Source organism: Canis aureus, chromosome 1 (genome assembly GCF_053574225.1).
Source record: "Canis aureus isolate CA01 chromosome 1, VMU_Caureus_v.1.0, whole genome shotgun sequence".
Taxonomy (NCBI): Eukaryota; Metazoa; Chordata; class Mammalia; order Carnivora; family Canidae; genus Canis; species Canis aureus.
Genome location: NC_135611.1, coordinates 118,550,720 through 118,576,651, shown reverse-complemented (window position 1 = coordinate 118,576,651; position 25,932 = coordinate 118,550,720). Strand labels below are relative to the sequence as shown.

At 40.7% G+C, this 25,932-nt stretch overlaps 1 protein-coding gene across 6 annotated transcripts in view; it reads left to right on the top strand.

Moving 5' to 3' along the window:
• PDCD2L (programmed cell death 2 like) overlaps positions 1-25,932 on the top strand; it is a 29,566-nt gene that overhangs the window by 1,530 nt on the left and 2,104 nt on the right. For 2 of the 6 annotated variants that reach the window (XR_013355985.1, XR_013355989.1), the window contains exons 4-7: positions 854-1,227; positions 2,154-2,264; positions 16,756-16,904; positions 25,185-25,315. Coding sequence is in view for 3 of the 6 variants with exons in the window: in XM_077855605.1 (XP_077711731.1) it covers positions 854-1,227; positions 2,154-2,264; positions 16,756-16,904 (634 nt within the window). In the remaining 3 variants the exon portion in view is untranslated. Of the gene's footprint in view, positions 1-853; positions 1,228-2,153; positions 2,265-16,755; positions 16,905-25,184; positions 25,320-25,932 lie in introns of all 6 variants that reach the window. The other 4 variants (XM_077855605.1, XM_077855596.1, XR_013355986.1 and 1 more) reach the window with 3 other exon arrangements.

Sequence of the window (25,932 nt, the reverse complement as noted above, 5' to 3'; positions counted from 1 at the left end):
TGCCTCTCTCTCTCTCTCTCTCATTAATAAATAAAATCTTAAAAAAAAGTTGGAGGGGTCCACTCCAGGAATGACTTTCAGAACCACACCTCAGAGTGAACTGGCCTGTCAAAGAGCTGTTACACCACCCACCGCACCTGCAGTCAGAGAGCTGACATGTGATCTGGTAAACTGGAAGCTGCCCTTTTCAGATCTTGTGGCTCCAGATCCTTGCTTGATACCCACCTATAGACTTTTGCTGTATCACAACAGAAAAATTGTTTCTCAAGTTTGTCTCCCTGGTGGACCTGATTAGCCAGCCGTTGATCATATCTGCAGCCCTAGCTGCTAAGGAGTCTGGGAAATGTAGTTCTGTCCTGCTAGCTTCTGTAATACGTGAAGCACATCTGAAAGAGTTTATTTTTTTATTTTTTTTTTAATTTTTATTTTTATTTATGATAGTCTCACACACAGAGAGAGAGAGGCAGAGACATAGGCAGAGGGAGAAGCAGGCTCCATGCACCGGGAGCCCGACGTGGGATTCGATCTTGGGTCTCCAGGGTCGCGCCCTGGGCCAAAGGCAGGCGCTAAACTGTTGCACCACCCAGGGATACCCTGAAAGAGTTTAGAATAGATGTTTGAAGAAACCACTGTATTACATTTGCCACGCTGCCCTTGCAAAGGGAAGGGAATTTTTGTTACCTCCCACATGGTTGAGTGCACGGGGTCCAGAAAGGTGAATCAGAGTGTGCAAGAGAGGAAGGTGCTGTATGAAGGCTCCCTGGGGAAGGTGAAGGAATGAGTAGCTCCAGCCAAGGGAATAAGTGAGATCACCCAAGTGTGCTTGGACTTCATTCACTGGATGTTTTTCCAGAAACAGGAAAATGGCCTTGCAGCTGAGGATTGGTGCGAAGGTGCAGATGACTGGGGAAGTGACAGTGAGGCCGCACCACCACCACGGCTTACCTTGGATTTTGGGAATGATTCCATCGGAGCCAAAGACAGAGACTGTACTGCCCAGCTCCAGGATCTCCACCTGCAGGACACTGTCTTGGGCGCTGCTCCTCGTGTTTCTCCTGGTGAAGAGATGGCCTTGCCCTCTGTGGTGCCACAGTTCCTGCCCTACTACATCTGTGTTGTAGAGGAGGAGGATTACAGGGACTTTGTCAGTCTGGATCACGCACATAGCCTTCTGAGGGAATATCAACAGAAAGAAGGAATGGATATGGACCAGTTGCTTTCTCAAAGGTGAGAATGTGTGCTGCTGAGTCTGAGAAGGGACTTGATCAGTAGGCTACCACAGTAGATACCCTTTGGTTTGACTCTAGTACTCGGGGAAACCTTTTCAGGCAGAACTTGTATGTCTGGGCCCTTTCTCCTTTGCTCCTCTTGGATGAGAAAGGAAAACAGACAAGGGGATCTTACCAGCCACCCTTGAGTCAGCTTGAAAACCCTTTGCTCTGTTTTTAAGTACCGTCAAGAAGATGAGCAAAGTAGTTAGTGGTGACAACTTTTACAGAAGAACATGTGTTTACTGTCTCTTTAACTTTATTTTCTGTTTTTAAAGATATAGCTCAGGTAAGTTGGAGAAATGCCATTTGTTTTTTTGTCTCTTGGCTGTGGCTCAGGAACTGGCCTGGGATGTCAGAGACATGCCCAGAACCTCAGGTGTCACCAGTGAAATGAGAGTGGTGTTGATACCTCCCTTGTCTGTCTCATCAGATGGTTTTATTTATTTTTTTATTTTTTTTAAAGATTTTATTTATTCATGACAGAGAGAGATAGAGAGGCAGAGGGAGAAGCAGGATCCATGCAGGGAGCCCAATGCAGGACCCCATCCCGGGACTCCAGGATCACGCCCTGAGCCAAAGGCAGACGTCTGCTCAACCGCTAAGCCACCCAGGCATCCCAAAGTTTATCTATTTTAAACCAAGCAAGGCAGAGGGGTGAAGGGACAGAGGGAGAGAGAGAATTGCAAGCAGACTCTGTTTCAAGCCCAATTCGAGATTTGATCCCACAAGCCTGACACCGTGACTTGTGTCGAAACCAAGGGTCAGGCATTTAAATGCACCACCCAGGCACTGCTTAAATTTATAGTTTTTAAATATCTTGTTTGCTCTTCTAATTGTAGTTCTCTGGATATAGACACTCAAAAGTGTTTTTCTGCTTTTTAGTCTTCCTAGTGATGGTGATGAAAAATATGAGAAGACTATAATTAAAAGTGGAGATAAGACATTTTACAAATTCATGAAGAGAATTGCCGCTTGTCAGGAGCAGATTTTGAGGTAAAGGCGTATTTTCTTTTATTGGTTTTCTTCATTATAAAAAGCATATTTTGTTCTTTTATTTTTTTTTTAAGATTTTATTTATTTATCCATGAGAGACACACAGAAGCAGAGACACAGGCAGAGGGAGAGGACTCGATCCCAGGACCCCAGGATTATAACCTGAGCTAAAGGCAGACGCTCAACCACTGAGTCACCCAGGCGTCCCAAAAGCATATTTTCTTTTATTGGTTTTCTTGACTATAAAAGCAATCCAGGGATCCCTGGGTGGCGCAGCGGTTTGGCGCCTGCCTTTGGCCCAGGGCGCGATCCTGGAGACCCGGGATCGAATCCCGCGTCGGGCTTCCGGTGCATGGAGCCTGCTTCTCCCTCTGCCTGTGTCTCTGCCTCTCTCTCTCTCTCTCTCTCTCTCTCACTGTGTGCCTATCATAAATAAAATAAAATAAAAATTAAAAAAAAAAATAAAAATAAAAAATAAAAAATAAAAGCAATCCAGTATTTGGAAAATACTGGGAAATATAATGGGAAAACCAAAACCTGTAATATTCCACAAACCCAGAGGCTAAGATTTTGATATATTATGTTCACTTATTTTTTATGCATTTGGATACATCATGTGAGTAGGATTTATGTGGGGTTTTTTTGTTTGTGCTTTAAAGATTAATTTATTAAAGAATTTATTTATTTATTTGACAGAGAGAGTGATCAGGCACAAGCGAGGGGGAGCAGCAGAGGGAGAGGGAGAAGCAGACTCCCCACTGAGCAAGAAGCCTAACATGAGGTTCGATCCCAAGATCTGGGATCATGTCCTGAGCTGAAGGCAAACATGTAACCAACTGAACCACCCAGGCACCCCTATTTCTTTAGGGAGAGAGAGGATGAGCAGGAGGGGCTGAGGGAGAAGGAGAGAGAATCTCAGACAGACTCCATGCCGAGCACTGAGCCTAATACAAGGCTCGATCTCATGACCCTGATATCATGACCTGACCCAAAACCAAGAGGTGGAGGCTTCACAGACTGTGCCATTCCGGCGCCCCAGGAATTGTGTGCCTTTTTTTTTTTTTTTTTTTTTTTTAAGATTTTATTTATTCATGAGAGACACAGAGAGAGACAGAGATATAGGCAGAGAGAGAAGCAGGCTCCATGCAGGAAGCCTAATGTGGGACTCGATCCCGGGACCCCAGGATCACGCCCTGGGCCGAAGGCAGACGCTTAACCACTGAGCCACCCATGGATCCTGGAATTGTGTGCTTTTAAAAAATATAATGTGACGGGGGACGCCTGCCTGGCTCAGTCAGTAGAGCATGCAACCCTTGATCTCAAGGTTGTGAGTTTGAACCCTATCTTGTGTGTAGAGATTATTTTTTTTTTTTTAATAGAGATTACTTAAGATTAAAAAAAAAAACAAAACAAAACTTGGATCATAAAGTGTGATTTTTTTTTTTAAATCTCTATAGTATCTTTTCAATACATTTAGAACTTCGATTTTTTTTTAAAATATTTTATTTTAGTCTCTACATCCAATGTGGGGCTCAAACTCACAACCTTGAGATTAAGAATCACATGTTCCACTGACTGAGCCAGCCAGGCCCCCAATAGAACTTTTTTTTTTTTTTTTTAAGATTTTATTTATTTATTCATGAGAGAAAGAGAGAGGCAGAGACAGGCAGAGGGAGAAGCAGACTCCATGTAGGGAGCCCGATGTGGGGCTCGATCCCGGGTCTCCAGGGTCAAGCCCTGGGCCAAAGGCAGGTGCTAAACCGCTGAGCCACCCAGGGATCCCCCTGACTTTTTATTTTATTTTTATTTTATTTTATTTTATTTTATTTTATTTTATTTTATTTTATTTTATTTTATTTTATTTTATTTTATTTATTTTATTTTATTTTATTTATTTTATTTTATTTATTTTATTTTATTTTATTTTATTTTATTACTTTAGATTTTATTTTTATTTATTTATTTTATTTATTTATTTATTTTATTCATGGGAGACGTAGTGAGAGAGAGGCAGAGACACAGGCAGAGGGAGAAGCAGGCTCCATGCAGGGATCCCAACATGGAACTCGATCCCTGGACTCCAGGATCATGCCCTGGGCTGAAGGCAGGTGCTAAACTGCTGACCCACTCAGGGATCCCTGATTTTTTTTTTTTTAATAGGCTTTATAGGACTGTAGTTCCTTGTCCATTTTTTTGATTTATGGGCATTTAATGTTTCCAAGTTTTCGTTTTGTTTTGTTAAAGATCTTATAATTTATTTGAGAGAAAGAGTGAGACGAGAGGGGGTGGAGCATACACGAGCCAGGGAGAAGGAGAGAGGGAGAGGAATCAGGCTCCCCACTGAGAAGGGAGCCTGATGTGGGGCTTGATCTCAGGACCCTGGGATCATGACCTGAGCTGAAGGCAGATGCTTAACCGACTGAGCCACCCAGGTGCCCCTCCAAGCTTTTGCTTTTATATGTTATGCTAATAAATAGTTTTGCACCTAATATCATTTTCCACGTATGCAGGTGTATCTTTAGGCTACATTCCTTGAAGTGGCAAAAAGGTAAGAGTTAAGCAAAAAGCTCTCCACAGTTGTAATTTTTATTGATAGCACCAAAATGACTTATAGGACTTCAGTTCCTACTGGCAATCCATAAGTGCTTGTGTTCCTATAGCGTGACCTGCAGCGTGAACTTCATGCTTTTTGTATTTCTGCTGATTCAAGGTGAAAAAGTGCATCTGGGTATAATTTTATTTTCCTTTTTTTTTTAATTTTTATTTATTTTTTTTATTTTCCTTTTTTTTATTATGAATATTTTTCTTTGTTTTTGAATCATTTCTGTATATATTTTTTGCCCATTTTTCTGTAAGTTCTTGGTCCTTTTGATTTTTAGAGACTCTTTATGCGTTAGAGTAGGCCTTTATGCAGATAAATTTTCTTGATTTTTTTTTAAAGATTTATTTATTTATTCATGATAGACATAGAGAAAGAGTGAAGCAGAGACACAGGCAGAGGGAGAAGCAGGCCCCATGCCGGGAGCTTGACGTGGGACTCGATCCCAGGACTCCAGGATCGTGCCCTGGGCCAAAGGCAGGAGTCAAACCCCTGAGCCACCCAGGGATCCCCTAATTTTCTTGATTTGTTTGATTTTGGCAAGTAAGTATTTGGGTATATCATAGGATGTTTAATTGCTCCCATTTAGTTTCACTTTTGCAATTGTAATGATACTATTATATATTCCCTTAGTAAATATTAGAATTTTTTATGATTTCCCAATAGTTCTGGAAGTGAAATTCAGGATCAGAGGTGTGAAGGTTAAAGGTTTTCAATATGTATTGTGTGACTATAGTTTTTTCTACTTAGTACAAAATCAGACTTTGCTCTTGATTCCTGAATCCTAATTTTATTGATGAATATCCAGTTTATCTTATTTCTCCTTAATTAAGTATGGCAACTAGAGATCTCCTAGCGAGAGAGCATATGTGCCCTCATGAAAACATGCCCAAATTATGATCCCTTCAACAGAATTTTCAGATTAAACAAGTACCTGTAATCATACGGCATCTCAACAGTGACAGTGATTCTCAGCCTGGAGCCCAGCCCTTGGGAGGAATCTCTTCACCAGAGAGATTCATGGCCCATAGTGAGCCCTGCTAATAACGAGCTGAGTTACTCTGCTTGAGTGAAGAAGGAGCATAATCACTACACTTGGCGCAGGCCGCAAAAGTAGTGCCCAGTCTGGTTAGGAAGATAGACCACACTGTACACTATGATGGTGCCCACTGGAGCTGTAAGTATGCAGAAAACATGGAGGAGGGATCAGAGCCCCCCCCCCCCCCCTTTGCCACATCAGGAAGGGCATCCTGTAGGGACGCCTGGGTGGCTCAGCAGTTGAGCATCTGCTTTTGGCTCAGGCCATGAACCTGGGAGTCCAGGATCGAGTCCCACATCAGTCTTCCTGCATGAAGCCTTCTTCTCCCTCTGCCTGTCTCTCTCTTTCTCTGTGTCCCATGAATAAATAAATAAAATCTTAAAAAAAAAAAAAAAAAGAAAAGAAAGCATCTTCCTATAAGAGACACTTGAGCCCGAGAGTTTCCTGGAGGGACTAAAATTCTAGTATGCTCTGAGTCACAGAGGGATCACTGACAAAGGAAAAAGATACCCATGTGTGTAGTTATGAGGCAGTAGCAACTCAGTGAGCTGGGTGTCATGGTGTCTGAAGTGAGAGCATCTTGACAATCTGTCTCTTCTCTTTTGCTCCTGTAGCACCATATGTTAACATCCTTAAGGATACACACCCTTGTTGTATTTCTTTTTTTCTTTTTTTTAATTTTATTTATTTATTCATGAGAGACACAGAGAGAGGGAGGCAGAGACACAGGTAGAGGGAGAAGCAGGCTCCACGCAGGGAGCCTGATGTGGGACTCGATCCCGGGACTTCAGGATCACGCCCCTGGCTGAAGGCAGGTGCTATACCACTTAGCCACCCAGGGATCCCCCTCTATTGTATTTCTTGCCAGCCTGGGTGCTCCCCATACCTGGTACCTAATAATGGCATGGGGTTAGATGCTTAAACTATGTTTTCATTATATTTCTTATAAAGAATTTGTACTTTTTTCTGTGACCAGAAGATGCTGGGGGTTGGGGGGGAGGGGAGTGATGATCACTCTGAGATTAGAGAAGAATAATCCAGGTGAGAGATGGTAAAAGAATTTGGATCAAAGCAGAGGCTATGGGAAGGAGGGGATCAATTTGGGAGATAATTTGTATAGTGGCAGGTCTTGGTGACCACTGGCTGTGAGAGGAAAAAATTGGAAGTCAACAAAAATGGTTTTGAGAGTTCATCTTACGAAGTTGGATGACTGTTGATGCTATTCTGGAGATGGGGGTTTGAAGGCTGTTATCTGGAGTACAAGGGTCTTCATTCTGGGAGTATGCAGTGTGTCCTTGTCAGTATGATTTACATCTTGATGGTTAAAGTTTTGTTACTTAGAGTTTTTATTTTATTTCCTTTGTGCATTCCATTTTACCCATTTCATATATTGAAGACATGTTATTTTTGTAGTGAGTAACAACTGTTCATAGGACATGGAGTCTGAGGCCTTGAAAGTTGTGGGCTCTTGGGCAAGTCATTTAACTTTTCTTATCCTCGGTGGTTCATCTCCAAAATGAGGATGACGATGTCATAAGATTCCTGTGAGAATTAACTGAAGGGGTGGATGACAATACTCTGTAAAACATATATAAATACTGGCTATTGTTTGAAATCCACTATGCTGCCTTTTGGGGAAGGATCTTAGTAGTATCCAAGGGTCTGTTAGGATCTTATAGTATTGGCATATTCATGCATTCTTCGTGATCTTAGGACAAAAATCTATTAAATTAACTCATTTCATTAACCCTTTGGCATTGAGGACAGTATATAGCTCTTGTGAAATGCACAGTACTCATGTATAATAGGAACTTTACTGAGTCTTCAGTAGAACCAATACTCCTCTTCTTCCCCTCCTCCTCCTCCTCCTCCTCCTCCTCCTCCTTTCTTCTCTTCTTCTTCTTCTTCTTCTTCTTCATTTTTTGAACCAATACCTGTCAAACAAGGTGGGGATGAAAAGAACCTTGGTTTTGGCATTAGAAGATTTGGTCCTGGATGGATGACTACTTACTTACCTTTTTTTTTTTTTTTTTTTAATGGTTTTAGGCCCATTTTATAGGATGGTTGGCAGGATTCAATGAGGTAAAGCATGTTCGCTCACCCAACAAATACTGATTCTATCCTAGATGTCAGGCACTGTTGTAGATGCTTAGATTCAGCAGGAAATGACACAAAGTCCATGTTTGCATAGATTTTTACATTCTAGTGGGGGAGATTAAAAATAAATAGATATGAGATTTGCTGAAGTAATAAGGAAAATAAAACAGAGCTTTTTAAAGTAGGATGTCAAGAAATCCCCAGAGGAAATGACATGCCTGGCAGGTATAGGGTATAAAAGCAGTTCACTGCATAGTGAAAACGTGTAAAACCAAGTCTGGATAGAGTGGGCAGCGTGAAATCAAATGGTTTTTCTCTCATAGTACTGGACACAATGAATCTAGAAAAAACAAACATTAAAAAGAAAATCCCTTTCATAGGCCATGAAATAAGGGAAGGGATTTAATACCATAAAACCGGAAGTGTCAGCCCAGGATGTAATATCACTAAATGTCTAATTCAGTTCTGAGTGCTTTGTATTTATTAATGTAATTCATTTTTAGTTCTCCCAGAGAAAGGCGCAGAAATCTGTGGTATGGTTTAGCGCAAGTTCTAACCAGGCAGCCCTCTTTTCCCACCTCTCCAGGATATACTGATTAGTCCACAAGCTCCTGAGAACACTGAATAATAATCTTGAATCTGGGAAGAAGCGAACATGAGGAAAAATCTGTCTTCTGGTTGGGGGGATGGTGTAACCGGCTGCTGGGCACAGAACTGGGGATGGCGGATGATGGTGCAGAACTAGGGGTTGCTTCTCAGAAGCAATAGTTGCTGGGTTCCATGACGAGTTAGAATAATGATAAGAGAAGTCAAGAGTGGTTCCCCCCAGGAGTGTGAGATCTCTCCCAACATATGACATTCACACTGACTCAGAAGTACAAGCAAAGCCCAGGTGTTCTAGTAAAGACTAGTAAAGATTACATCTAGTTGGGGATCCCTGGGTGGCTCCGCGGTTTAGCGCCTGCCTTCGGCCCAGGGCGTGATCCTGGAGACCTAGGATCGAGTCCCACATCGGGTTCCCTGCATGGAGCTTGCTTCTCCCTCTGCCTGTTTCTCTGCCAATCTCTCTCTCTCTCTCTCTCTCGAATAAATAAAATCTTAAAAAAAAAATTACATCTAGTCTTAGAAGAACTATATTCATCCTCCCCTCCATTCCCTGTCTTTTACCACTGACAGAAAAGTAGTGGAAATGAAAAAGTCTTGGAGAAGGAGAGATGAATGAACCCCAGATGGGAGATTGACAGGAAATCCGTAAAAAATCATTTTTTACACATACCATTTTGGAGCAAATAGATGGTCTAAGCAGAGTTGCTCCCGTTAGGCATGAGTGAGCCGAGAAGTGGCATGCCACCCTTGTCATAGTATGGGCCTTAAAATTAAAGACATGAATAGTACTTATAAAGATGAATTGAGAACCGTGTCTGGAAGAAAGCATCATCTCAGGACACCTAATTCCCAGGAGATTCTTCAAGATAAGAACTTCATAAGAAAATGAATTCGATGCAACCTAGACCTCAAAGGTGAGAAAATAACTGAGATGCCAGAAGAAACTTGCATTGCTGTGTACAGCATTACAGATCTAATAAATTTGGAATATAAGGAACATAATAGACTTAGCTAAAAATCAAAGCACTGCCACAGAGAAAAGACTTGAAATAATCCAGTGAGTCCAGAAGAAAAAGACTAAGCAATCAGGAGCTGATATCTGTGGAAGGCTGATAAAAAGTCATTACTATTAGGATAATTGGTGTCCAAGATAGAGAACCTAGCAAATGGATCAAAAACAGTATTCAGAGATAAAATAGGAAATTTCCTCCAACAAATGAAATATGAACCAAATCTGCAAAGTACATTGAGTTCAAGAGTGATTGACAGCAAAGAGGCTTAGCCTGCTGGTAGTGCTTTTTTTTTTTTTTTTTTTTTTTTTTTTTTTTTAAGATTTTATTTATTCATGAGAGACACACAGAGGGGCAGAGACACAGGCAGAGGGAGAAGCAGGCTCCATGCAGGGAGCCTGATGCGTGACTTGATCCCGGGACTCTAGGATTTTGCCCTGGGCCGAAGGCAGGTGCTCAAGTGCTGAGCCAACCAGGAGTCCCCCTGGTGCTAGTTTTAAAAATAGTGTCAATTAAAAAAAATTTTTTTTTCTTTTTTTTTTTCTTTTTTGTTTTTTCAATTTAAAAAATTTTAACCATTCTAATAGGTGGTAGTAGTATTTCATTGTGGTTTTAATTTTCATTTTCCTAATAACTAATAATGTTAAGCATTTTTACATGTACTTATTTGGCATCTACATATCTTCTTTTTTTCTTTTTTTAAGATTTTATTTATTTTTTCATGAGAGATCCAGAGAGAGAGAGGCAGAGACATAGGCAGAGGGAGAAGCAGGCTCCATGCAGGGAGCCTGACGTGGGACTCGATCCCCAGTCTCCAGGATCACATCCTGGGCCGAAGGTGGCACTAAGCCGCCGAGCCACTGGGACTGCCCATGTACATCCATTCTTAAATGCCTTTGATGAGGTGCGGTTGAGATACAGTAAACAGCCCATATTAAAAATGTACACTTTAAGTTTTGATATGTGTACACCCATGAAATCATTGCCACAATCAAGGTAATGAGCATCTAGCTCACACACTTATTTGTACACACATACACACATACCTTGCCAAAAATTTTTTTTTCTTTTTTTGTGGGTTGGGGAGAGTCAGAGGGAGAGGACGAGAGATAATCTTAAGCAGGCTCCATGCCCACTGTGGAGCCTGAAGCGGAGCTCGATCTCAAAACCCTGAGATCATGACCTGAGCTGAAATCGAGTTGTATGCTTAACTGAGCCGTTCAGGGACCCCGCCTCAGAAGTTTCTTTGTACTCATACGTAAATCCTCTCACCCTGTGTCTTCCCCATCCCCAGGTAACCACGGACCTTCTTGTCATTATACCTTAGTATATTTTTTTACAAATTTCTATAAATGAAATCATAAAGGGTATACGTTTTGGTGGGGGGCGTCTGGTCTCTTTCACTCGGTATAATTTCAAGATTCATCCTTGTGTGTGTCAGTGGTTTATTGGTTTTTACTGCTGTGTAATATTCTGTTGTATAAATATACCACGAGTTGTTTATCCGTGCATGTGTTGATGGGTGTTTGGGTTATTATAAATAAAGCTGCTATAAACATTAGTGTATATAAATCTTTGTATGGGCATATGCTTTCATTTCTCCTGGGTAAATATCTGGGATCGAAATGGTTAGATCTTATGATATGTATGTGTTTAACTTCTTAGAAACAGCCAAACTGGTTTTCAAAGTGGCTGTACTGGTAACATTCATTTCAGTAGGGACACCTGAGTGGCTTAGCCATTGGGTGGCTGCCTTCAGCTCAGGTCGTGATCCCAGGATTCGGTATCAAGTCCCACATCAGGCTCCCTGTGAAGAGCCTGCTTCTCCCTCTACCTGTGTCTCTCTGCCTCTCTCTCTGTCTCTCACGAATAAATAAATAAGTCTTTAAACAAAAAATATTCACTCCAGTAGTGTGTAAGAGTTCTAGTTCCTCTGTGCCTTTGGCAGTACAGGATACAGTGTTTAATTTTAGTCGTTCTAGAAGATGTGGAGTAGCAATATTTCCTTGTGGTCTTAGTTTGTGTTTCTCTAATGACTAGTGATGTCGAACACCTTTTCAAGTGCTTGTTTTCCATCTATATCTGTCATCTTTCTGAGTGTGTCTGTTCAAATCTTGCCCACATTTTTATTAGGCTGTTTATCTTTTTGTTACTAAGAGAAATTATATGTTCAGGATATAAGTTCTTATTTTATTTTTAAGATTTTATTTATTATTTATTTTGAGAGAGAGAAAGACCCTGAGTGGGGGGAGGAACAGAGAGAGACAAGTAGACTCCTTGCTGAGCAGGGAGCCCAACGCTGGACTTGATCCTATGATCATGAGATCATGGCCTGAGCCAAAATCAAGAATTGGAGGCCCAACTAACTAAAGCACTCTGGTGCCCCAAGGATATGGGTCCTTTTTGGGATCTATGCTTTTCCCATATTTTCTCCCTGTCTGTGGCTTGCCTTTTATTTATTTTATTTTGATTGTTTTTTTTTTTTTTTAAGATTTTATTTATTTATTCATGAGAGACATGGAGATGGGCAGAGGAAGAAGCAGGCTTCCTGCAGGGAGCCCGATGCAGGACTCAATCCCAGAACCCTGGGATCACAACCTGAGCCACAGACAGATGCTCAACCACTGAGCCACCCCCAGGCGCCCCAATTTTTATTATTTTTTAAAGATTTTATTTATTAGAGAAAGAGCACATGATCATAGGATAAGAGGTAGAGGGACAGGCTGACTCCCCACTGAGCATGGAGCCTGGCATGGGGATCAATCCCAGGACCCTGAAATCCTGACCTGAGCTGAAGTTAGATGCTTAGCCAACTGAACCACCCAGGTTTCCCTGCCTTTCATTTATTAATAGGGTCTTTTGGGATCCCTGGGTGGCGCAGTGGTTTAGCGCCTGCCTTTGGCCCAGGGCGTGATCCTGGAGACCCGGGATCGAATCCCACGTTGGGCTCCCGGTGCATGGAGCCTGCTTCTCCCTCTGCCTATGTCTCTGCCTCTCTCTCTCTCTCTCTCTCTCTCTGTCTCTCTGTGTGTGTGTGTGTGACTATCATAAATAAATAAACATTTAAAAAAAAGATTTATTTATAAAAAAAAATAGGTCTTTTGAAGAGATGTTTTACATTTTGATCAAGTCCAACTGAACAGTTTTTTTTATTTGGTAGTTCAACTTTTAATTTCCTCAGAAATTTCTATCTAACCAAAGGTGACAGAATTTGGTGCATTTGATTTCCTGTGTTTTCTTATAGGAGTTCTCAGTTTTAGTTCTTACATTTAGGTCTGTGATCCATTTTGAGTTAATTTTTCTATTTAATATATGAGGGTTGAGGTTCTTTTTTTGTATGAATATCCAGTTGTGGCAACACCAGTTTCTTTTTTTTTTTTAATTTTTTTTTTTTTATTTATTTATGATAGTTACACAGAGAGAGAGACAGAGACACAGGCAGAAAGAGAAGCAGGCTCCATGCACCAGGAGCCCGATGTGGGATTCGATCCCAGGTCTCCAGGATCGCGCCCTGGGCCAAAGGCAGGCGCCAAACCGCTGCGCCACCCAGGGATCCCGCAACACCAGTTTCTATTACTGATCACTTTTGTCTTGCTTATCATTTACTGAGAGGGGAGGTGTTGGGTATCTGGGTGGCTCAGTCAGTTAAGCATCTACCTTATGATCCCAGTGTCCTGGGACAGAGCCATGCATCGGGCTCTCCGCTCAGCGAGGAGACTGCTTCTCTCTCTCCCTCAGCCCCTCCCCTCTGCTTGTGTGTGCTCATGTGTATGCATGTACTTTCTTTGTCTCTCTCAAATAAATAAAATCTTTTAAAAAGAGGGCTGTTGAGACACCTGGGTGGCTCAGTGATTGAGCGTCTACCTTCAGCTCAGGGCATGATCTCGTGATTCAGGATTGAGTCCCACATGGGGCTGCCTGCAGGGAGCCTGCTTCTCCCTCTGCCTGTGTTTCTGCCTCTTTCACTCTCTGTGTCTCTCATGAATAAATAAAAAATAATCTTTAAAAAAAAGAATTAAAAGAGTGTTAAAACCTTCAACTATGATTATAGATATGTCTTTTTCTCCTTCTTAAAGTTTGTCTCATGCATTTTAGTACTGTTTTAAGATGTATGCATGTGCAGGATTATTATATTTATCTGAAGAATTGATCCTGTTATAAATAAATGTTCCTGTTTATTTCTGATGATACTCCTTCCTTGGAGTGTATTTGATCTGATGTCAGTATAGGCACACTAGCTTTCTTTTGTTTAGTTTTTGTATGGTTGATCTTTTTTATACTCTTCCTTTAAATATAAAGTGGGTTTGTTTGGGGTTTTTTGATAAATTATTTGATTATATTTAAACTAAAAAAGAAAAAAAAAAACGTTCACTTATTTCTCCCACCCCTGATCCTTGCCTCTGGGAACCACCAATTTCTTCTCTATGAGTTTGGTTTGGTTTTTGTTTTTTTTAGGTCCTGCATGTAAGTAATTTCACAGTCTTTCTCTGACTTACTTCACTTAGCATCATGCCCTTGAATCCCATCCCTGCTGTTGTAAATGTCAAAACTTCCTTCTTTATGGCTGAGTGTTCTGTTGTTTATGTATATTCTGTATATATGCATACACACACACATATAACACACGTACACGCACAGTACAATTTTCTTTATCCATTTATCTGTCGATGGAACATGGGTTACTTGCGTGTCTTTGCTAATGTAAATAATGCTGCAGTGAACATGAGGGTAGGTATCTTTTTTGAGCTAGTGTTTTTGTCTCCTTTGAGTAAATACCCAGAAATGAGATTGCTGGATCATATGGTAATTCTGTTCCCAAGTTTTTGAGGAACCTCCATACTGTTTTTTTGGGGGGTTTTTGGGAAGATTTTATTTATTTATTCACGATAGACATGGGGGAGAGGGGCAGAGACACAGGCAGAGGGAGAAGCAGGCTCCATGCTGGGAGCCCGACGTGGGGCTCTATCCACGGACTCCAGGATCGTGCCCCAGGCCAAAGGCAGGCGCTAAACCGCTGAACCACCCAGGGATCCCCATACTGTTTTTTTGTAGTGGCTGCACCAATTTACATTCCCACAAACAGTACACAAGGGTTCCCTTTTCTTTACACCTTTGCCAATATTTGTTATTTCTTGTCTTTTGGATAATTGCCATTCTAATGGGTGTGAGGTAATATCTAAAGTATACTTTTTAGGGGATCCCTGGGTGGTGCAGCGGTTTGGCGCCTGCCTTTGGCCCGGGGCACGATCCTGGAGACCTGGAATCGAATCCCACGTTGGGCTCCCGGTGCATGGAGCCTGCTTCTCCCTCTGCCTATGTCTCTGCCTCTCTCTCTCTCTCTCTCTGTGTGACTATCATAAATTAAAAAAAAAAAATTTAAAGTATACTTTTTAAAGAGCGTATATATGTATGTATATATATATATATGTCTTGCCTTTATTTTATCCAGACTGCTTTTTGCAGTGTCTCTTGAGCCCATTTAATGTAATTATTGGTAGTGGTGGGTTAATTTTATCATCCTGGTATTGGCTTTTTTCTTTTTAGTTTTCTTGTCCCTGTTTTCCTTTAACCTTCTTTTTCAGTGAATTGAATATTTTTAGTTGATGATTTTATGTCTTTTTTGTTGCCATAAAAAGTGTTTGCTCAAGTGATTATAATGTGCATCTTTGATTTACTGTATTTTATGCACAGTTGTTTGCTACTTTATGAACTTGCCAATGAAAAATATCATTAAACTTTACCCCCAATGGGGGCTTAATTCATAATCCTGAGATCAAGAATCACATGATCCACCAAACTAGCCAGGCAGGGACTCCAGCTATAAAAATAATTTTAAGGATAAAAAATAGCTTCAATGTATTTATTTATTTATTTATTTATTTATTTATTTATTTATGATTTTTATTTATTTATTCATAAGAGACACAGAGACAGAGAGAGAGGCAGAGACACAGGCAAAGGGAGCAGCCTTTGCTTCCAGCCTGCATGGAGCCTGACATGGGACTCGATCCTGGATCTCCAGGATCCTGCCCCGGGCCGAAGGCGGTGCTAAACCGCTGAGCCACTGGGGCTGCCCAGATTCACAGATTTTTGTTGTTGTTTCCTACCTACTGTTAACTTTTATTGACTGAAGTTCTTTATTTTGCTACAGCATTATTTGTTTTAGCATTTCTCTTTTGATCTTTTAGTTTCTATTTCTGTGCTTCCTTGTCTGTTTATGCATGTCCACCGTTTCTGCTTGATTGTTATATGTTTATCGTTGATATTTTGTTACTTTTTTGTTTGTTTTATTCTCCCTCCACTGATATTTTAGTCTTTTTCTGATAACCTCCATTATCTTATCTGTGGGTATTTTTAAAAGATTTTATTTATTTATTTATTTATTTATTTATTTATTTAAGAGAGAAAGTAACGTCAGGAGGAGGGGCAGAGAGACAAGCAGACTCCCAGCAGAGAGCCTGATGCAGGACTCAGTTCTGGAACCCTGGGATCATGACTTGAGCTGAAGGCAGACACTTAACTGACTGAGCCACCCAGGCGCGCCTGTATTTAGTTTCTTTTATTGTTTACCAGAGATGGTATGTTGACGAACAGTAGATACTGAAGTAAATATTTACTCCTTAGAAGGGTATGCCCCTTCTTCTGTAAGGCTAGTAATGTGCTTACTCTGTGGTTGAGCTGAGTCTGGACTTTGTTGCAATTTTAGTTAGATTCAGTTCAGCATTGGCTTTAGTACCTTCGTCCAGACTTTTTTTTTTTTTTTTTTTTTTTAAGATTTTATTTATTTATTCAAGAGAGAGGCAGAGACACAGAGGAAGAAGCAGGCTCTTTGCAGGGAGCCTAATACGGGACTTGATCCCCAGACCCTGGATCAGGCCCTGAGCCGAAGGCAGATGCTCAGCTGCTGAGCCACCCAGGTGTCCCTTCATCCAGACTTTGAATCAAACATTGACAAGACTTCAGATACCTTGCTGAGCTCTACAGGCTTGCTAATAGATTTTGGGCCTTTGGATTTTCTTTGCTCTCTGGTTTTACTCCTGGTACTCTGTAAGAAGGAAACAAAGTTTGCAAAGCATGGCCTCTGGTGTTGGAATGTGATTTGTATGTGGTCCTTCAGGGTTCTTTGTTTCCTTGCCCTAGGTATTCCTGGAGTGGAGAACCACTTTTTCTGACCTGCCCTCCATCAGAAGTCACTCAGCTCCCAGCCTGCAGCCACTGTGGAGGCCGAAGGACATTTGAGTTTCAGCTTATGCCAGCACTGGTCAGCATGCTCAGAAGCACTAATTTAGGTAATAAGCCCTTTTTTAATTTGAATTTGTGGATCTATTGCACCAGTAATGGAATTATTTTATTTTTTTAAAGGTTTTATTTATTTATTTATTTATTTATTTATTTATTCATTCATTCATAAGAGACACAGAGAGAGAGAGGCAGAGACACAGGTGGAGGGAGAAGCAGGCTCCATGCAGGGACCCCAATGCGGGACTCGATCCCAGGACTCCTGGATCACACCCTGGGCCAAAGGCAGGCGCTAAACCGCTGAGCCACCCAGGGATCCCAATGGAATTATTTTAAAAGGAAAGGCTCTCATTTTGTTTCTGTTTACTTATCAAATATAAGCATATTATAGAAAATTTGGGAAATTTATAATCCAATCAATCATAACACAATCATGAATACCATTTGATTGGTTTAAAGCTTAGCTATTGGGCAGCCCAGGTGGCTCAGCGGTTTAGCGCCGCCTTCAGCCCAGGGCATTATCCTGGAGACCCGAGATCGAGTCCCACGTCAGGCTCCCTGCATGGAGCCTGCTTCTCCCTCTGCCTGTGTTTCTGCCTCTCTCTCTGTGTCTCTCATGAATAAATAAATAAAAATCTTAAATAAGTAAATCAAGCAAGCAAGCAAGCAAGCTATTTTTTAGCCTTAACATGATTTTTATAGCAGGAGTCCCTGCCTGGCTAGTTTGGTGGATCGTGTGATTCTTGATCTCAGGATTATGAGTTAGCCCCCATTGGGAGTAAAGTTTACTTACTTAAAAAAAATTTTTTCATAGCATATTATAGTCAAAATATATTATTCTTTTTAAGATTTTATTTATTTAAAAGAGCACACACAAGCATACAAGTGTAGGAACAGGGGAGGGGTAGAGGGAGATGGAGAAGTAGACTCCCCACTGAGTGGGGAGTCTGACGTGGGCCTCATTCCCAGACTCCAAGTGAAAGGCAGACACCCAACTGACTAAGCCACCCAGGCACCCCTTTTATTCTTTAAAAAAAAACGGGGGGCACAGGGGAGGGAGAATAACTTTTATAGGGGCACCTGGCTGGCTCAGTTGGAAGAGCATATAACTCGATCTTGAGGTCATGAATTTGAGACCCATGTTGAGTGTAGACATTACTAAAAAAATAAATAAATAAATAATGTGTAAAAAAATAACTTTTGGGGCACCTGGCAGGCTCAGTTGGTAGAGCCTGTGTTGGTTTGGGGGTTGTGAGTTCAAGGTCCATGTTGGCAAATAGAATTTACTTTAAAAATTTAAAAGGGACACTTGAGTGGCTCAGTGGTTTAGCGCCTGTTTTCAGCCCAGAGCATGATCCTGGAGTCCAGGGATCGAGTCCCACGTTGGGCTAAAATTTTTAATTTTTGTTTTAAAAATTCTAAATGTAAAGATCATATAATGATGATAAAATCATAACTAAAATCATACAAAAATTATTTTTAAATTTTTAAAAAAAGATTTTATTTGAGCGAGAGAATGCACACAAGCATGGGCAGAGGGACAAGCAGTCTACCCACTGAGCATAGAGCCTGACACAGGCTCGATCCCAGGACCCTGAGATCATGACCAGAGCTGAAGTCACATGCTAAACCAACCAAGGCACCCAGGCACCCCGTAAGAGTTATCTTTTAAATTTTTATTTTTTAAAGATTTTATTTATTTATTCATGAGAGACACAGAGAGACAGAGAGGCAGAGACCTAGGCAGAGGGAGAAGCAGGCTCCAAGCAGGGAGCCCAATGTGGGACTCGATCCCAGGTCTCCAGGATCACACCCTGGGCTGAATGCTGCGCTAAACTGCTGAGCCACCCAGGCTGCCCAAAACTCAATTTTTTTACGTGGATATTTAGGGTTTTCTACGTATAAGATCAAATAATCTGCAACAGATCATTTTATTTCTTTCTTTTTTTTTAAATATTATTTCTTTTCAATTCTGCCTTTTTCTTTTTTTTTTTTTTTTTTTAAGATTATTTATTTATTCATGACAGAGGGGGAGAGAGAGAGAGAGAGAGAGGGAGGCAGAAGGAGAAGCAGGCTCCAAGCAGGGAGCCCGAAGTGGGACTCAATCCCAGGTCTCCAGGATCACACCCTGGGCTGAAGGCTGCGCTAAACCTCTGGGCCACCAGGGCTGCCCTGCCTTTTTCTTTTTTGCTTAATTCCTCTATAAATTCTGTGTTGATTGGAAGTGTTAAAATTGGGCATCCTATCTTGTTCCTGATTGAGGAATTTCCTTTCTGTTTATTGAGTTATTTTTTATCAGTTGAGTGTGTTGATTTTTGTCAAATGCTTTTTCTGAATCAATTGAGATGATCGTGCAGTTGTATTCATATAATTAAGTGTATTACATCAATTTTTGTATATTTAACCACCTTTGCATTTTGAGATAAATCTTACTGGATCATGGTATATAAATTTTTTTAAGATTTTATTTTATTTTTATTATTTATTTATTTTTTTATTATTATTTTTTTTAAGATTTTATTTATTCATGAGAGACACACAGAGAGAGAGGGGGCAGACATAGGCAGAGAGAGAGCAGGCTCCATGCAGGGAGCCTGATGTGGGACTCAATCCGGGACTCCAGGATCACATCCTGGGCCGAAGGCAGGTGCTCAACCGCTGAGCCACCTAGGCGTCCCAAGATTTTATTTTATTTTTATATTTTTTTTAAGATTTATTTATTTTATGATAGACAGAGAGAGAGAGAGAGAGAGGCAGAGACACAGGAGGAGGGAGAAGCAGGCTCCATGCCAGGAGCCCGACGTGGGACTCGATCCCGGGACTCCAGGATTGCGCCCTGGGCCAAAGGCAGGCGCTAAACCGCTGAGCCACCCAGGGATCCCCACAAGATTTTATTTTTAAATACCCTCTATACCCAACAGGGGAGTCAGACTCATAACCCTAAGATTAAGAGTCACATGCTCTACTGACTTAGCCATCCAGGCGCCCTGGTGTATAAATCTTTTTAATAAGCTCTTGGATTTTGTTTGCTAGTATTTTGTTGAGGATTTTTATATCTTACATTTATTTTATTTTTTAATTTATTTTATTTCTTAAAGACAATTTTTTTAAAGATTTTGTTTATTTATTCATGAGAGACAGAAAGTGAGAGAGAGGGATCCCTGGGTGGCGTAGCGGTTTGGCACCTGCCTTTGGACCAGGGCGCGATCCTGGAGACCCAGGATCGAATCCCACATCGGGCTCCTGGTGCATGGAGCCTGCTTCTCCCTCTGCCTGTGTCTCTGCCTCTCTCTCTCTCTCTGTGTGTGACTATCATAAATAAAAAATAAAATAATAAAAAAAAGAAAGTGAGAGAAAGAGGCAGAGACACAGGCAGAGGGAGAAGCAGGCTCCATGCAGAGAGCCCGATGTGGGACTCGATCCCAGGACTCCAGGATCAGGCCCTGGCTGAAGGCAGGTGCCAAACCGCTGAGCCAGGGATCCTCCTATTTTATTTTTCTTTAAAGGTTATTTAAACAATCTCTACACCCAACATGAGGCTTGAACTCACAACTCTGAGATCAAGAGCTACATACTTTACCCACTGAGCCAGCCAGGCACCCCTGTATGTTGTATTTATAAGAGACGTTGGTCTGTAATTTTCTTGTAGTGCCTTAGTATAGCTTTGGTATTAAGATAATGCTTGTCTTGGGGCACCTGACTGGCTTGGTTGATGGGAGCATGTGTTTACTTCTATAATTTTTTAAGTAGGCTCCATGTGCAACATGGAGCCCAATGGAACCTTACACTCAAGACCTGAGCCCCAAGGGATGCCTGGGTGGCTTAGCGGTTGAGTGTCTGTAGGCCTTTGGCTCAGGGCGTGATCCTGGAGTCCCAGGATCGAGTTCCACATCGGGCTCTCTGCTTGGAGCCTGCTTCTCCCTCACATGTGTCTCTGCCTCTCTCTGTCTTTCATAAATAAATAAAATCTTAAAAAAAAAAAAAACCTGAGTGGAGATCAAGTCAACCAACTAAGTCAACCAACCGCATGCAACTGTTGATCTCAGGGTTGAGCCCCATGAGTTTGAGCCCCATGTTGGGTATAGTGCCCTTTATAAAAAAAGAAAAAAAAGATAATGCCTCATAGAATGCGTTAGAAGTCATTCCTCTTTAGAGTAATCACTCCTCTTTAGTTGCTTGGCAGAGGTTAAGAGGGATTGGTATTTGAATGTTTTGTCATATTCACTAGTTAAACCATCTAGCTCTTGGGTTTTTTGTTGTTGGGTGGTTTTTGATTACTGGTTCAATCTCCTTACTAGTTACAGTCTATTCAGATTTTCTATTTCCTGAGTCAGTTTTGGTAGATTGCATCTATCTTTCTTTCTTTCTTTTTCTTTCTTTCTTTCTTTTTCTTTCTTTCTTTCTTTTTCTTTTCTTTTCTTTTCTTTTCTTTTTTTTCTTTCTTTTCTTTCTTTTCTTTCTATTTATGATAGTCACACAGAGAGAGAGAGAGAGGCAGAGACATAGGCAGAGGGAGAAGCAGGCTCCTCGCAGGGACCCCGATGTGGGACTTGATCCCAGGTCTCCAGGATCATGCCCTGGGCCCAAGGCAGACGAGACGCTCAGCCACTGAGCCACCCAGGGATCCCTACCTGTTTGATTTTTTTTTTTTTTTTTTTTTTTAATTTATGATAGTCACACAGAGAGAGAGAGAGAGAGAGGCAGAGACACAGGCAGAGGGAGAAGCAGGCCCCATGCACCGGGAGCCCAACGTGGGATTCGATCCCGGGTCTTCGCACCCTGGGCCAAAGGCAGGTGCCAAACCGCTGCGCCACCCAGGGATCCCTACCTGTTTGATTCTTACGGCCAGTTCTCAAACCCTCCTGAAGGTTCTCAATATTATTTTCCTCACAAATTGAACTCCAGACGACCTGGCTCCATGTTTATTTCCCTGAAGATGTCTCCTGTGTGCCTGGTTCTCCTGAACTAGTCTGAGCTCTAGACCCACACCGCTAGCATTGCTGTCATCCTGGGTCACCTTCTGCCTTTATTTTGGTATCTCTTTGCCCCCCTGCCAAGTGAGTCCCCCTGTTTCCTAGGACTCTTATCTTCCTCTTTTCTCAGCTTGTCCTTTCAGTTTTGATATAGCACTTCCTCTAGTAGTTTCCTGAGAATGGGTCATGGGAGATAGATAATTAAAGTATCCTATGGGTCTTAAAATATATTTATTCTATCTTTATGTTCATAACATAGTCAGATATGGGATCCTAAGCCATTAATAGTTGTTGTTTTTTTTTTTTTCCAGAATTTTAAAGATTTCACCTCATTCTTTTTTTCTTTTCTTTTCTTTTTTTTTTTTAAAACTACTCTACACCCAATGTGAGGCTTGAACTTACAACCCCAGGATCCAAACTTGCATGCTGCTCCTACCGAGCCCACCAGATGCCCTATATTACCTCATTCTTTTAGCATCCTGTGTTGCTATAGAAAGCAGTCACGTTCTGACTGGTAGTCCCTTGAATGAGAACCTCCTTGCTTCCAGGTTACTTTTAAAATCTTCACTTTCTCTTTGTTATTCTGAAATTGTGTATATTGTGCTAAGTACTTAGTAGGTGGTGTTTTCAGTTCAGACACTCCTGTCCTTCAACTACTAGGATGATTTTCTTCCATTTTTCTTGTGCCTTTATGGGAACTTCTGTTTTGATTCTGTTCTCTTTTGTTCTGATTTTTGCCTCACTTGGCAGGAATTTTCTTCAACTTTGTTCTTTATTCTTATTTTTAGTTGTGGTTAAAAAATATATAACATAAAATTTAACATCTTAATCATTTATTAGTATGCAACTTAGTAATGTTTAGTTTATTCACATTGTTGTGTAGCCAGTCTCTAAGAACTTTTTCTTTTGCAAAACTGAAACTCTATAAGCGATAACTCCCCATTTCCCCCTTTCCTCAGCCCTTGGCAACCACCATTCTACCTTCTGTTTCTATGAATTTGGCTACTTTAGATACCTCATGTAAGTGGAATCATAGAATTTACCCATTGAGACTGCCTTATTTCACTTAGCCTAATGTCTTTGAGGTTCATCTATGTTGTATTATGTGTTAGAATTTCCTTTTTAAAGCTGAATAATAGTCTTTCATATGGATCTACCACATTTCGTTCATCTGTTCATTTGTTGAACACTTGGGTTGCTGCTTCTTGGCTATTGTGAATATTGTTGCTATGCATATGGCAAATATCTCTTCAATATCCTGTTTTCAGTTCTTTTGGATATATATATATACCAGAAACAGAATTGCTAGATCATATGGTAATTTTATTTTTAATTCTTTGAGGAACCACTATAACATTTTCCATAGTGACTGCAACATTTTATATTTCTAGTCAACAGTATACAAGAATTCCAGTTTCTCCACATCCTCACCAACACTTGTTCTCTGTTTTGTTTTGTTTTGTTTTGTTTATAGTAAGCATCCTAATGGATGTGATGTATCTATTTTGGTTACAGTTTGCATTTCCCTAATGATTAATGATGTTGAGCACCTTTTCATATGAATTGGTTGTTAGCCATTTACATATCATTTTAGGAGAAATGTCTACTCAAGTCTTACTGTTCATTTGTAGTCAGGTTATTTGACTTTTTGTTGTTGAGCTGTAAGAGTTCTTTTTATATTCTGGATATGAACCCCTTATCAGATGTGATTTGCAAATGTTTTCTTCTATTTTGTAGGTTGCCTTTTCACTGTTAATTGTATCACTTGGTTCATCTAAGTTTTTAATTTTGATATATTCCATTTTGTCTATTTTCACTTCTGTTACCTGTGCTTTGGTTTCATATTCAGGAAATTCTTACCATTTACTTCCTTTTTTTCCTTTTTTTTTTTAAGATTTTACCTATTTATTCATGAGACACACAGAAAGATAGAGAGGCAGAGATATAGGCAGAGGGAGAAGCAGGCTCCGTGCAGGGAGCCCAGTGCAGGACTCGATCCCAGCACCCTGGAATCACGACCTGAGCCAAAGGCAGATGCTCACTGAGCCACCCAGGTGCCCCCATTTACTTTAAAAAAAAAAAAAATAAAGCACACAGTAAAGTATCCAGTCTTAAGCCTACAGCTTGATTAATTTTTACATAAATACACTCCTGTAATCACCTTCCAGAACGAGATAGAGAGTGTTTGCAGTGTCCCAGAAAGCCCCTTGGGCCTGCTTCCCTCTAAGGTTATCAGTCTCCACTGTTCTCTTAGGAATTTTGCCTGTCCTGGAACTTCACCCAAGTGGAATCCTATGATGTGTGACTTTTGGGCCTGAGTGCTTCTGTTTAACATTACATCTTTGTTAGTTTTATCTTCCAACCCTTCTTTTGAATTTAGTTTGGCTGTTCTATTTTTATTTTTCAAAAGCTCTTCCTTGTTCTCTGAAACTTTTTCATTCCACCTTTTTGTTGTGTTTTGTTTTGTTTTATGATTTCTTTCATATCTTTAAGAAGTGGTCCAGGGGCACCTGGGTGGCTCAGTCAGTCAAGTGTCCTACTCTTCATCTTAGCTCAGGTCTTGATCTCAGGGTCATGAGTTCAAGTCCCCAAAAAAGAAGTGGTTTGTTTTTTTTAGTTTTCACTTATTACCTACGTTGTCTATTTTTTGCAATTTTTTAAAATACTTTAAGTAATCTGTATACCCAACATGGGACTTAAACCTGTAGCCCCAAGACCAAGAGTCGTGTGCTCCACTGACTGAATCCAGACATCCCTTCTGCAATTTCTCTGATCCTCGAATATTATGTTGGAGTTTTTTGGTAAATGTCTGGTGAACTTTGGAAATCACTATTACAGCATTTTTCAACATAAGTTTAGTCATCATTCTTGACATTAATACAGATAAAAAGTTTAGATAGATGGCTAGAAAAATGGGATGCTGGAATGGATTCTTTTTACCTGGTCTCTAAAAGATCCTTCTGAAGCTAGGAGAATTATATTCATTCCATTTTTCAATTTTAGATTATATGTATTTGGCTCTTTACTACTGTAAGTAAGGAAATTTGCTCCACCTCCAAATATTTTAGTACTTTCTTTAAGGTTTTTTAATTTCTTAAACTAATCTCTGCACCCATCATGGGGCTTGAATTTATAATCCCGAGATCAGGAGTCACATGCTCCCCCAACTAAACCAGCTGGGTGCCCCATTTTAGTATTATTTTTACTTCATTGAGGTCTGTAAGTCTATACTCTGTCACCATGATTGTCATAGCTGATAAGCTTTTGTTCTATGTTTAAATGGTTTGTGTGCTCACACTATTCTTTTCTGTGAGCTTTTCCATTCCTGAATCTTTTATTTTGATTTTTCTCTGGTAGCTACAGTCTATCAAGTGATATATCGCCTCAAGGAGGGCTTATAAGGCTTATTCTTACTTCTGAATGTCTGCCTCTGAACTGAAGGACAACCCAGTATGAAATCTTGAGGTCGCACTTTCTTCCGAATGATCGTAGGTATACCTGATGCTATGGTCCCCTCACAGTGAGAGCCCCTCTGGTTCTCTTGTTATTGCCCAGAGCCCCCGTCTCATGGGGAAGTATATTTTTCTCCAAATCCCTAAGATCTTTTATATTGCTACCTTTGGCATTGGGTGAAGTCTGAGGTTGGCCTGATTTCCCTCCCACTAACATTTGTGCTAGCACCTGTAGATTTTTCTTTATTTGTGAGGTCCAGTCACTTGAACTAACATGGTGTGCTATTGTAATGTTCCATAATTCTTTCATCCTGGGACACGGTGGATTTTCGGACCTGCATTTAATTTTTCTTTTCTTTTTTAAACTTCTTTTTTTCTTTTTTAATTTTCTGAATATTTTTTCTGTTGCATATGTAGCTTTTCTACTGAAGCAGTAGCAGTTGCATTGGTCACCTTTTTCCTCTCTTGTGCTCACATCTTTCCTCTTTCCCTCGCATTTGCTGAGATTCTCTCAAGCCTTTCCTTTCTACTTGTAATGAGGTTTCACCTGTCTTTTGCATTCCTTGTGGCTTCTGGTGTTTTTCTTTTCTTTTTTGATTTTATTTATTTATTCATGAGAGACAGGGAGAGAGAGAGAGAGAGAGAGAGAGAGG